The 13,518-nt window shown below is 48.7% G+C and overlaps 2 protein-coding genes across 9 annotated transcripts in view; one reads left to right on the forward strand and one right to left on the reverse strand.

The window, feature by feature from the left end:
* Positions 1 to 4,157, forward strand: part of MYH11 (myosin heavy chain 11) — a 125,813-nt gene extending 121,656 nt beyond the window's left edge. For 2 of the 5 annotated variants that reach the window (XM_024744265.1, XM_024744267.1), the window contains one exon: positions 3,470 to 3,602. In XM_024744265.1, coding sequence (XP_024600033.1) covers positions 3,470 to 3,602 — 133 coding nt within the window. Of the gene's footprint in view, positions 1 to 295; positions 335 to 3,469 lie in introns of those variants that run through there. The other 3 variants (XM_024744268.1, XM_024744266.1, XM_024744269.1) reach the window with 3 other exon arrangements.
* The window catches only part of NDE1 (nudE neurodevelopment protein 1), a 31,966-nt gene continuing 20,835 nt past the window's right edge, over positions 2,388 to 13,518 (reverse strand). Inside the window, exons 5-9 of one of the 4 annotated variants that reach the window (XM_024744272.1) lie at positions 11,193 to 11,329; positions 9,697 to 9,876; positions 8,315 to 8,406; positions 7,113 to 7,264; positions 2,388 to 2,514 (exon numbers count right to left, since the gene is read on the reverse strand). In XM_024744272.1, coding sequence (XP_024600040.1) covers positions 2,430 to 2,514; positions 7,113 to 7,264; positions 8,315 to 8,406; positions 9,697 to 9,876; positions 11,193 to 11,329 — 646 coding nt within the window. In that variant the 3' untranslated portion in view covers positions 2,388 to 2,429. The other 3 variants (XM_024744271.1, XM_024744274.1, XM_024744273.1) reach the window with 3 other exon arrangements.

The following is a 13,518-nucleotide window of genomic DNA, read 5'->3' on the forward strand; positions in this document are numbered from 1 at the left end:
GGACTAGCTTACTCAGATTCCTTTACGTTCCTGAACAGATATGCAGAATGGGAGGAAGCCACCTGAGTTCTTCAGAGAAGCTCTGAAGGACAGAAATTTGCTTTTTAATTGGGGGAAAAAAAGGCTCGTCCTTTTGTGTGCCAGGCTCTCTGAGATCTCATGGCTTCAGGTGCTCCACCGTAAGGGTAACTTAAAGGTGCCTTTAATTATTTAATTGAAGCAAATGCATTGATGATTAAAATTGCACTTGAATGGGAGGATGGTAACCACCGGGGACTCTCTCTCTCTGTTTCAGAGGCCCCCTCCCCCAGGAAACTCCGCAATGACTCACCAGGTATCATGCCTGCAGCTTCGCGGCTCGTGTCTGTGGCTCTTGGTTTCCATTTCCTTTCTGCCAACCTGCCCCCCCCCGCCCCCCTTTTGTGGCCCTCGCAAATTCCCGGGATTCCTACAAAATCTGAAGGCCTAGATATCTTAGTTCAAAACTGTCTTTCATCAAAACCAACATCGACACAAGAAGACCTCATCTCTTTACCCATTTTCCTTCCTTCCTTCCTTCCTCCCTCCCGCTTTGGCGCACTACGTGGCACTGATGTGGCCTGTCGCCGCGTGCTGAGGGTTTAGAGGCTGCATGTGGCTTGGATGGCTCTTACCTGTGTGACAGGCCCCTAATAATGATGAGGCCATGGCTGTGCCGTACTCCCTCGTCTGGCTCAGACACCACGCTGAGCAGATATGCCAGCTCCACTGTCTGGGTACCATCCTGGAGAACGGCTTCCATCCAGCTGGTCTGGTTCACAAGTCAGAATTAGCAAAGCACAGGGTCACGGTGGCCGCAGCCCAGCAATGTGCCCCCCAAGGTGGGGTTTCCACACACGCGTGCGAGGGAAACGAGCTCTCACCCCGATGTCTCACTGGGGTTGCGTGGGGCTTGAGCGAGGGCCAGCTGCTAACTGCATCTTCAGTGCACGAGGGCCACACCGGCCACCACAGGGCCAGGCGCAGTCCAGGCAGATCCTTTACTGGAGGTCTCACGGGCACATGTTCACGGACTGGGGATGGACACCCAAGACTCAGGGAGCACACGGGGCCTTCAAAAGACAGGGTTGAGAGGCCTCAACTTCTCTCGGATCCTGACAATGTCCTCACACATGAAGTGAGGCACCTGGGGCCTGGCTTTCGCCTCATCCTCCTTGAGAGACCCAGCCAGTCCTGCCTTGTGTCTGTCTTCTCTCTTGGAGAATCCCGCCTTGCTGTCGCTACCCAAATACTTAAAGCTGGATGAGGTCTTGGCAGGAGTTTTAGGCAGGAGCATCACACCTCCAAGACACGGCTTTTGAGTAGTTTTTCTGCCAGTGCATCCCGATCACGGGATAAGCTGGAGTCTAGGGTTGGCTGGGGTGTAGGACCCACCCGTTGATGGAAACTGAGTCCTTGCAAAGCAGCAGGTGCTTACGCTCTTGTGCCGATCCCTGGGATGCCAGGAGTACCTTAGATACATTTCTGAGTCCATGAATAGAATCCAAGTTCTCCAGGACCAAACCCTTTAAGAAAATTTTAGAGGGGTCCTTTACTTCCTGTGACAGATATAGCCAGTGTCAACCTTTGCCTAGGATTTGAAGCCAGTTCCTTCAAGAAAGGCCCCTGAACCAGAACAGACCGGCTTCAGGACTGGTGCCCATGCAGGGGGCTTACAGGGACCCAGGCGCGATTGATTTACTTCTTAGATCGAGGGAGCGCATTAATCAGTTAAACTCCTCTAGTTAGCAAATGCAGACTCTTCGGAGAGACAAAGGGAGCCTGAGCCACTGTTTCCAGCTCCAGGCCATCCCATCCAGTTTTGAACCTGGAGGGTTAGACACGGAGGAGAGCTGTGTGGATGGCTGCTGAGCCCTGCACGCCGGGACCCTACTCTGTCCCGAGTTCTTGGAGAACACAGTGCTAAAGAAGGAAGAGACTTTCAAAGAACCTCTAGAGACTGAGTGATAGAAAGTTAGTTCCAAAGGAGCTGGAGGACTTCCCTGGCGGTCCAGTGGTTAGGACTCTGTGCTTCCACTGCAGGGGGCACAAGTTCAATCCCTGGTTGGGGAAGTTCTGCATTTGAGGTGCGGCCAAAAAGAAATAAATAAATAAAAGGGGCTGGAGGCCTAGAAGCTTCCCTCTGATGGGAGTGAGGCTGACCCAGGTCTTTAGTCGGCAGTAGCCACTAAGTATTTATTCTTGATCGCTGCCCCTTGGGAAGTACCATCCACCGTTCCCAGAGGGTTTTACCAGCCCGGGTTCCTCCCACCCTTGGACTCCAAAAGGCTCGTGTTGGGAAGCCCCATGTCAGCGATCAGGAAATCTCTGGGCCTTGCTTATGCCTCCTGTCTTACCTGAGTTGCCCCCTTTGACTAAAGAACTGACGGGCTGGGTTCACTGGGATGGGCTCACCCTCGTGGCTTTTCTGTCCATACTTTGTGTGGCGAAGCAGGTCGTTTTTGTTGCAAAAAACTTGCTTTCTTCTTAGACATCCTAAAATGAGTGAAGACCTGTCAAACAGGGTCAGATGGCTGGAGCCCAACACACAACATTATTTGTTGTGGTCGCTGAAAAGAAGGCAAACTTTCCTTCCAAACAGTGGAGGTTAAGTGCAGGCGGGTCTGATTTTTCCTCCTCCTGCCTGCCCTGCCCTCCTACGCAAAGCCTCACTTCAGGTGACCAGGGCAGGCCCTGTGGGAAAAGGGCATCCAGCAGCACGGAGCAGAGGAGATGGGAGCGGAAAGGACAGAGAGAAAGGGGTGTCCCACCAGCTAGGGCTAAAAGACACCCTGGATTAACATGTCTAATGTTTTTCTGACAAATATTCATTGAGCACCCGTTCTATGCCTTGCACAGTGCCTGCCATGGTGCGCCCAAAACAGGCGAGATCCCTGCCCTGGGGGAACTCAGAACAAGAATTCTGCTCCATAAAAGCAGAGCAATGCCGTGCCTTTAACCAGACAGCACCCTTGGCATCCATGCAGGGACCTCCTTCCCTCTCAAGGGTTGGTGGTCATTCTCACCTTCCTACAATTCAAAACCTAAACCCCTGCCCCCTTTTCCTTCTGAAAGCAAGGAGGTACAGACACAACAGGTCCCCCTCATCCCTGCTCCACAGTGTAGGAATAATCCCATGAGGCCATCACCCCCACTTGCCTTTTTTCCTTCTTTTCTAAACAGAAATCCACAGCCAACCAGAATCCTGTGGGTCAGCAAACGACCAAGCCAGACATTTTTTAAAGCAGATGGTCCTGCTTTGAAAAACCTACTTTGCCCCCATTCCAGCTGATTAAATGCACCCATATGGGTCAGGATTTGTTCACTTCAACCTGAGTATCTGCGTCTCATTCGAGTTTGTTTGTGTTTGTTTTTTGCCCCGTCTGAAAATCTCTTCCAAGCTCGAGGGAGACTTCTGTACTAAAGAAACGTGTTTTCTTAACACCCACAGGCGAGGGAACGAGACCTCTTTTGTTCCCTCGAGAAGGTCTGGAGGACGCAGAGTTATTGAAAACGCGGACGGTTCTGAAGAGGATATGGACGCTCGCGATGCAGACTTCAACGGAACCAAAGCCAGTGAATGAACAACTTGCTCAAAACAGGACAGAACCAAACCCAGTGGACTCCTCTTAGCACCGTCTAAATCCATTTTCAAACTCCAAACATCACAGACACCCCTCACGATGAATATAAAGACCACTACCCTGCATTCAGGGCATCAACTTAAGTTTGGAACGATGTACCGAAGGGGAAAAACCCAACAGGAGACACAGACACACCCACTCCCTCTGCCGAGAACTGTGCAGAGATTTTGAATTTTTAGAAAAATATATCCATGGTAACTAATCACTGGCAACTTAGTTTACATGAATTGGGGAGAAAGTCACCACGATGGGTGCCACTGTCCCCACCCCCAGCCCTTCCTGCCCCGTGGACTCTTCCATCGTCCCGGTGGGCCCTGGTTTGAAAATTCCTCTTCCCTCCGGTTCCCGCACATCAGATGCACACAGTTCACCGAGACCAAGTGCCTTCTGTAGTCACGTGAATTAAAAAGGAGACGCCGCTCAGACGGCTAAGAGCAGGAATGTCACGCTGTTTCATATGCACCCCAGCTGTACTTAAGGACACCCTCACTAATAAAAGGTTATAAATCACTAGAATAGAGTTGACTTTTCTGTTGTTTTCTAGAGAAAGAGGACGGGGTGGGGGGGGTGGCCTCATTTAATCCTCATGACAACCCTATCAAGTCAGGGTTATTATTTCATTAAATGGGGAAACTGAGGCCCAGGGAGGTGAGATGAATCGTCTGAGACCCCACAACTGGCCAAGAGCAGAGCAGAGACACAGAGTGAGTGTGAGTGAGGGGCTCCTCCGTGGCTCGAGGCCCAGGGCGTAGGACCATGCCCGGGAAGAACATATTTATCAATCAAAACAGCACGTATTTAATGTGAAGAATATGAGTTCCTTGAATGTTTGAGTTAAAACGCAAGACCTCGCCCGGCAGGGCTCGACAAACTTTTTCTATAAAGGCCCAGAAAGTTGAGTATTTTAGCCTCCATCATGGTCTCTGTCACATTTTTGTCTTTTTTTAAAAAAATCAAACCACACTTTAAAAATGTAAAAACCGTTCTTGGCGTGAGGGCCATAAAACCCAGGCCTGGGCCCGTCCCTTCCTTGGCCTGCATGTCCTAGACAGAGATCCCTGGCGAAGTTTCCACTCAACACATATGATTCCATACACCAACTCCATGGGATCAAACAGACTGAAAAGAGGGGAATTACAGAAACCAAGGACGCACTGAATGACCAAATGCTAATACACCCTGAACAGGACATGCACGTGTCCCAATACAATTCTAAGAAGCTGACTCGACAGGAAATCTTTAAAAAAGTAGTTTTTTTTCATAGTCACTTGGTTAAAAAAAGTTTTTCATCACCAGATAGCAAACACAGAAGCACAAAGGCAGCAGCATTTACTGACCACCACAAACTAGCTGAAAATCAGTTTCTCTTGATTTTATTGTTCTTTTAAAAAAATAGAAGTACATCTTTTACCGATATAGGTTAGAATGTTGCCAGGGCAACGAAGTGGGCACTCAAGTTTAATTCTCTGCTGAATTTCAGTAGCATTTGAAAAGTTCTGTTTTCAACTCAAGGATATTTTTGCTGTTCTTTTGGAAAAATAACTTAGTAACAGAAGGCCGTTAAGCTGCACGCACGCGCTGGAATTCATGTGTTCTTTTTACTTGCGTCCAAATTGTAAGACTGCCGTTCACAACCAGCAGGGATGAGCTGCACGCCATCTGTGTGGAAATCCTGGGTTCGTTTCTTCTTTAATAAGGACCCTCCCACCGACAGTCTTGGTGGTTTAATCTTATCCGAAGGTCACCCCAATTATTTCATCAAGGCTTTGAATGAAGTCCTGTTCTTAGGGGCTGCATTACCAAGGCCATCACACCCCAGAGACCCTAAGGGTCCTGAAGCAGAGGTCACCCCCAGGCCAGGACAGAGGGGCTCAGGACAACTTACAGCCAGGATTGGTCTAAAGAGGACACAGAGTTTCCACTGACCTGGTCCCACAAAACGTACTCTGAAACTCAAGCATGCCTCTAAAAGACTCAGTGAGAGGCAGATTAAAAAGTCTCAGAGGTACACCACACCACAGTTTAAATAAAAGGTACATGCCTGTTCTGTTCTTCACCCCTAGATGTGATTTCAGTGCACTGATCCCTGCTGTGCCAAAGAGCACTGGAGATTTTGTTCTGGAAGAAGCTCCAGCAAAGTGGGGGCCGGAGTGAGCCTGAGATGGGCTCAGACCCCACTTTATAGGTGTCCCCGGTCATGAAAAGCACCTCTCAAGACCAATCAGGACTCAGGTCTGCTGAAAATGATGGAGCAGCCTCAGCACCCACGTCGCCATTTCCAGAGGGTCCGCTTTGTCCCTGTCCATTGGCAACACCCCAACAAGGAGGCCAGGGGTTATGAGATGGCATTTCCTGGGGACGACCACCCGGGGCCACAGGCGATCCCCGCTCCCCACCGTCACTGGCTAGTGCGACTGCTTGCTCGTATATCTCAAACTAACTTAAAAAAAACAAAAACCTAGTTTAAAGAGGGAAGGAGGATAAAATGACTCCTGCACAGACACCGGGGCCTTGGCTTCCGTGGATTTCCTAAAGCAACATCTTGACTACACCCTGGGCTGACGGCAGCGATGGTGAGGAAATATTTGAAGGCGGCTTCCCAAATTCCAGGCGTTTTCCCAACCTTCAGACAGAGCAAACCAAATTAGGCGGACATTACAGCTGTTATAGACTGGCTAGCACGGGGCCCCACAAAGTTATAAGAGTGAATATCAAGGTCGGGAGCAGTGTCTCACTGGGTCTCAATTTTCTCTCCTGTGAAATGAAGAAAAGGACACTGGCTATCTAGGGCTCACATGCCCAAGGCCACGCAAAAAGCCCAGACGCTCCAAAAAAACACCCACATCTAAAGGTCCGGAAGTTATGTGCATGCTGGGGAGAACGATTCTTCATTTCCTGTCCTCTGTCTGCCACTGATCGCTCCCAAATTTACGTGGCCTGGGGTCCAGTGAGATGGTGGCACATCTTACAGAATTCTAGAATCTGGAAGCTGCACTGATTTTCTTCAGGCAAGAAAATAAATGAAGCTGTTAGAGGTCAGATTTGTGTTTTCCAATCAGGTGACTGGCTTCAGGAATCTAGTCTGGCTGATTCAGTTTCCTGAAGGTTCTAAAGGTTAAAAAAAAAAAAAAAAATCCTCTTTTGGGGGAAGCAGAGCAGTGTTTGAAGCTTGAGTCTTAAACAAGGGAGTGATTTATACAAAGGACATTCTCACAGCATGACCAGAAGCTGGGGCTGCAGAATCAAGTAATAAAAATGACCCTCTCCTTGGCCATTTGCCTAAACCAGCAGACACCACCTAACTCTGTCTTAAGGGATGGAGTAGAGGATAATGCCTCATTGACATAATCCTGCGACTTTGAAAAATGGCTGTGGGTCAGGGGTCAGAGGCTCCCGGCTGGAGAGGATGGGTTCTCCCGACACTGAGGAGGAACAGCAGAAGGTACTGACCCTTTGTCACCCAGAGGCACGCTGGTGCTGCCTGGCCGTCTGTCGCCGCCGTCTCTGTTCTTGCTCCCCCACCCTGAGGCTGGGCCACTGGGTCGGTTTGGGGACTGATCATACACGAAGTTCCGGCAGGAAGCAAGTTTGGACTCCAGAGCCTGGAGAGAAATATGCTTTCCTGTCTCAAGCTGAAGACAAGAACTCTTGCCTCTCACCAGAGCCCATACACGTAATAATAGCTTAAGACAGTGGTTGTCAAACTGGGTTGTGTGTCAGAATCCCAAAGCGTGCTCCACCCCATCACCAAATTCAATGTATGTCCAACTCGTAGAACTGGTAGTCTAAGATATTTAGGAGCTTCCAGAAGAGTCCCCAACCCGACCTATGATTTACGTCTGCCTACAAGAAATATGAAATAAACTTTTGGAATCATTCACTGTCTCCGCTACCTTGTAAAACATGCACCAAGTGGCAGGAGGTTTGAAGAAGGACTTGCCTCGCTGTAAACAGACCCTCTGGAAACCAAATGGGTACTGAGATCACCCTGAGCTTCTGTATACTCTAACTAAACATAAAAACCTGCTTATATAACAGCGATCCAAAAAAAACAAAAGCCAAAAGGAAAAACATAGAAAACGAGTTGCAAGCTTCTATTAACTCTGAATGCATACATTCTGGTCAATGACAGACTGGCAGGACTTAAACTCTGTGGCTTTCCAGGCATCATTTTTAAAACTAAGAAAAACAACTACAGAGAATATCTATGTGATTTCTTAAGCACAAAAGACTCCTTCCCTGGAATTAACATAAAACCTATAAGGTCATGTTCTCTGCCCTAGCCTTTCAAGATTTTCCCTTTAACTCCCTGAGAAATTAAAAAAAGGGAAGGCAGTTTTCAAATGTTTCTCAATTTTTTCAAATTAAGAAAAAATATCATAGATACCATCCGAATCTCCCAAACTGCCAGGGAAAATGGTACAGGGAAAGAAAGATATAGCCGGGGATCAAAGGGTGACTCAGGGTCACAGCCCGGTTGTTTGTCAGAAACAACACCCATGGAAGCACAGCAACTGTAAGGGACACGAGAGCCAGGGTGACACCTGCACCTAATGAAGCCTCTGCCAGAGGGGAAGCAATAGGTAAGGTCACCCCTCAAGTCTCCTGAAGACAGAAGACACCACACGGACCCTGGGGAAGCGCCGTCTTACCCCCACTTTCCGCAGCAGGTCTCCCACAATGTTGAGGGCAGATATCCGGGCCGCTGGCGTGAGGGGGGTCCCCCCAGTGGAGTCGTCCAGACCTGCGTGTGCAAAAGGATGCACACATGACACCAACAAACACTCAAAAGTCTGGGCACTAACGTCTCTGAACGTGAAACCCGGGGGTGGGCGAGCAAGCCCCTCTGATCCCAACGCTGCCCTGTTTCGGTCAATGGTTTGTTGCCTAACATAACAAGAGCATATCTGATGACCAACTTCTTGCGGCCTTATAATGACTATACTTATCTTTACCTGCTATTCTTTTTAAACAAAATCAAAACAGGCCCTCTTAAACTTCTAGGAATTCCATACAGTTAATTAACATTAACAGCATCTGAACAAGCCCCACTGGTAAGGGTTCTGCTCCTAAGAGCCTCCTCTCTCTTCAAAGCAGGGCTCACGGAGCAGCAGGACCAGCATCACCTGGGCGCTTGTTAGAAACGCAGGATCTCAGGCCCTGCCCAGACCTGCTGAATCTGAGGCCCAGCTGAGTCGTGTGCTTATTCAAGTGTGGTCTAGCCTGGGGTTGTGGAAACCTCACACTCCCTTCATCCTGGGCACAAGCTGAGGGACAGGGAGCATGTGGTGGTGTAACCCCAGGAGCCGGCCTGCCATTTGCCAGCTGCGTGATGTCAGGCCAGCTCCTTAACTCAGGGCCTCAGTCTCCTCATCCATCACAGGGGGACAGCACTCGCATTACTTGCGTCTTGGGCCGTGGTGCGAATCCAGTGAGGTCATATGTAAATACAAAGCACAGTAAGCAGAGGGACTGGTATATCCTACGTACTCAATAATTGTCTATTTTTATTATTTACTATTAAGTGGCCCAATCAGAGCCTCACAGTTAATCAGTCAGCAGAGGGGCTGGAGAAGAACTCAAATTTCTTGGTTTTTACTGCATAGCACAGGTTATGCTGGGTCCAGTTCTAGATGATGTATTGCTGGACCCACAGAATCCTTTTTAAATTTTTTATTTGGTTACTGAAACTTTTAATTTGGGAGATTTCATATTAGACAAGAGGATTTCTGGCTTCTGGTGAAGAGTGGAGTGTCTGCTGGGCCCACACCTCTTGCGGTAGAAGCAGAGGGGCAGCTGCCCCTCTGGATGAGGCTTCCATTCTCTACTTTGCCGCAGACTCCACTACTCCCTATCGTCTTACATCCAAGAGGCTCCTCCCACCCACCACAATGGTCTGCCCCTGTGAGCACCCCAGTTTGCTCCCTGCTGTACAGCCTGGTCCTGCTTCTCTCTCACCCAGGACCCACCCCGGTTCTCACCCAGGAAAGCTTTGTGAAGCCAAGAAAACCCTCCTGATTCCCATCCTCCTTACCACGTCTGAATGTCCCAGGTGTGTTTAAGCTAGAGCTGGGTCCTCGATGAGCTATGGGGGTGGATGGCACGGAACCAGTGGCCTGTACAGCTGTGTCTGTCCTTTCAGCTTCCACAGAGCTGGGCATGGGAGTCCTGGGTTTCTCCTGCTTTTGCTGCACAGCCAATTCTTGCCGCAAATCTGGGCCAGGAAAAGGATTCAGATTTAAGTCTCTGCTTTGAGTGATGAGGCAAGGGGAGGGTCAACAGGAGGCACTGGTCAGCAAGAAGAACGATCAGAGTGAAAAACTCCAGGTGGAAACCCTGAATGAAGCAAACCCCATAGGACCTTGCCTGGAAGGCTTGCAAAACTACATGGTTTTTATTTGAGTAAAAACAAAAAGGTTTAAAATTTTTTTCAAATCATGGCAGTGATACACTACTGCTTTTACTGTTTTAAGAGAATTCAAATGTATCAAGGTATACACAGAATACTCAGTGAAAATGCGCTTTCCCAACCCGTCCTCAAATGCCCCTTCTCACTCCTAATCAACTGTAACATGAGGGAGATCTTCTCAATCTTTTCCCTGCATTTCACACATAGAGTTTATATGTGTATCTATTAAGCATATAAGATGAATAACTTATTAAGCGTAAATAGAAACATACATCTACTATCTATGTGTTTTCCCCCCTTCAATGGCATGTCCTAATAGGCTTTTTTATTTATTTAATTTTTTTGGCCAAGCGGCATGCAGGATCTTGGTTCAGCAACCAGGGATCGAACCCGTACCCCCTGCAGTGGAAGCACCGAGTCTTAACCACTGGACTGCCAGGGAAGTCCCTTAACAAGCTTTCTATGACTACATTTATATCTATACCGTATTTGTTTGAACAACTGTTTAACTAACATTCCACAAAATAAATCTATGTAATTTACTTAAGCACTTCATTACTGATGGGCATTTAGGAACAACTACCTTTTAAACTTAAAAGAGTTTTTCTTTCTAAACCCCCTTCTACTGGCTAAACATTAGAAACGAAATGAATGTCATAAACAATTAATTGGGACTTTAACAAAATCCCTTATGGACCCAACTTGGATGACTTGCTAATGTCTTAGAGTTAGAAAGCTCTACCTTTGGAAGTGCTACCTCCAAAGAGCAAACGCTGATGAGATTCTGGAGTTCCAAGCCACGTGTATCAGCAGCCATCAAGTCACAAAAGAAATGGGCTGGCTAGCAATTCCATCAACAGGCATTTTCTCCCCACAAAACTCCTGTGCTCCTGCTGGGCATAAAGTGGGTGCTGGGCTTAAATACCCACAAAGGGTCTCTACAGGGTTGGACATCAGACAATTCTTAGCACAGGGTGGGGACCAAGGCTCAGCCTGCCCGGTGTGTTCCCTGCCCTCGGAACACAGGTAATGCTGGGTGATGCTGTGGGACAGGACACCCTCAGGCCCGGAGAGGCCACAACGGTGGTGAAACACACAGAGCAAAGCCAAGGCCTCCTGACCTCTGGCTTCATCCTTCAGTCGCTGAACAGATTCTAGGAGATTCTCCTTCTCGTCCAGTTCGCTCTCCAGGAAGGCATTTCTTTCAATGGCTTGATTCAAGCGCTGTTCAAAGTCCTCAAGAGACATGATCGTGGCCCTGGGTGAGAGACAAGCAAAGCTGCCCAAGACAGCAGATGGCATATCCGTCTGGCACCTACAGCCCCGGGGAGCAAGAAGGGTCATGCACACATGGTGCAAGTCCCAGCTCTGGCACGTCCTAATCCCACGGAGCTGAGCAGGCCCCTCAACCTTCCTGGACCCAGCTCTTCACCTGCACAGTGGGAACCTCTCAGCTCACGAGGTGCACACAGCTGTCCCGGGGGCTTAAATAAGATCATGTCCATAAAGCACTTAGCAACGAGCCAGGACCTAATTAGGACCATAGACAGGCCCCGGTCAGAGGCCACGATGTGGCATGTTCCATCTTGTCTCGGAGACTCACGATGCAGTCAGCGTTCAGAACATCCCACTACAACGCACATGCAATGCAATAACACGCATTTAAACAGCTAAGGGAGGCCATCTTCATCCCTCAGTTACCGTAAAAAGTTCAAAAAGTTCACAACGCCCAGCCCCAGCCCAGCTGCCCTAACAACTGCTTCTTTTGGACAGTGTAGATAGCCACTGGAATGCCGTGTTAAAGGCACTGGCAGGGCTCCCTGGTGGCGCAGTGGATAAGAATCTGCCTGCCAATGCAGGGGACACAGGTTCAAGCCCTGGTCTGGGAAGATCCCACATGCTACGGAGCAACTAAGCCCGCGCGCCTAGAGCCCGTGCTCTGCAACAAGAGAAGCCACTGCAATGAGAAGACCGTGCACTGCAATGAAGAGTAGCCCCCGCTTGCCGCAACTAGAAAAAGCCCGCACATAGCAATGAAGACTCAATGCAGAAAAAAAAAAAAAGGATACTGACAAGTGCTGCAATAAGGAAATCTGTTTAACTAGACAAGCTACCTTCTCTGGGCCTCAGTTTCCTCACATGCAAAGCAGGGGTAATAACAGAACTTCTGCATGGGGTGGGGGGCTGGGGAGTGCAGCAACACACAAAACACACAACAGATGTTTCACACATAAGTGCTCAATAAATGTCAGCAACTTTTCTCACTGATCCCGTGTTTGTCTCCAGAAGACCTTTAACATCCCCGTAACTGTATCTCATGGTGATCAGAAGCATCTGTTTGGAGTGGAACCCATGAGTTAACACCTTGCTCTAACGTGTAAGACTAGCTAAGTGTCCCTGGGGAACTTAACCTCTCAGAGCCTCTGGGCCTCCAACGGCAAAGTGAGGATCAATCATTCATTTATTCACCACTTTCTACTATGTCAAGATTGAGTCGTATTAGTTCCTACCTCAAATGGTCTTTAGAGGTAAAGAAGGTAAAGTTACCAAAAGTGCCTGATTTAAATATCATCCCTTGGGACTTCCCTGGTGGCGAAGTGGTTAAGAATCCACCTGCCAATGCAGGGGACATGGGTTCAAGCCCTGGTCTGGGAAGATCCCACATGCTGCTGGAGCGACTAAGCCCATGCACCAGAACTACTGAGCCTACGCTCTAGAGCCCACAAGCCACAACTACCAAGCCCGCGTGCCACAACTACTGAGTCCAAGTGCTGCAACTACTGAGCCTGCGCTCTAGAGCCCGCAAGCCACAACTACTGAGCCCGTGTGCCGCAGCTACTGAGGCCTGTGTGCCTAGAGTCCATGTTCCACAACAAGAGAAGCCACTGCACTGAGAAGCCCGTGCACCGCAGTGAAGAGTAGCCCCTGCTCACTGCAAATAGAGAAAGCTCGCACGCCGCAACAAAGACCCAACGCAGCCAAAAATAAATAAATAAATTTAATAAATAAATAAATATCATCCTTTGTTGTTTTTAGAGTATAAGACTGGAACCAGTTAAACTGACCCTAAGGCTGGCATGTCAAATAACAACAAAAGAAGATGAAATAGCTAGGAATTCATGTAATAGCAAACATGTAAGACTTTATTGTAGGGCACAGAGGCTTGTCAAAATGCAGACATATGGTATTTATGAGGAGGAAGACCCCAAATCATAAAGAAATCAATTCTCCATAAGTTACCTAATAAGTTTAACACCATCTAATAAAAATATGAACAGGGGGCTTCCCTGGTGGTGCAGTGGTTGAGAGTCTGCCTGCCGATGCAGGGGACGCGGGTTTGTGCCCTGGTCCAGGAGGATCCCACGTGCCGTGGAGCGGCTGGGCCCGTGAGCCGTGGCCGCTGAGCCTGCACGTCCAGAGCCTGTACTTCGCAACTGGAGAGGCCAC

This window comes from Neophocaena asiaeorientalis, unplaced genomic scaffold, assembly GCF_003031525.2.
Source record: "Neophocaena asiaeorientalis asiaeorientalis breed wild unplaced genomic scaffold, Neophocaena_asiaeorientalis_V1.1 scaffold91, whole genome shotgun sequence".
Taxonomy (NCBI): domain Eukaryota; kingdom Metazoa; phylum Chordata; class Mammalia; order Artiodactyla; family Phocoenidae; genus Neophocaena; species Neophocaena asiaeorientalis.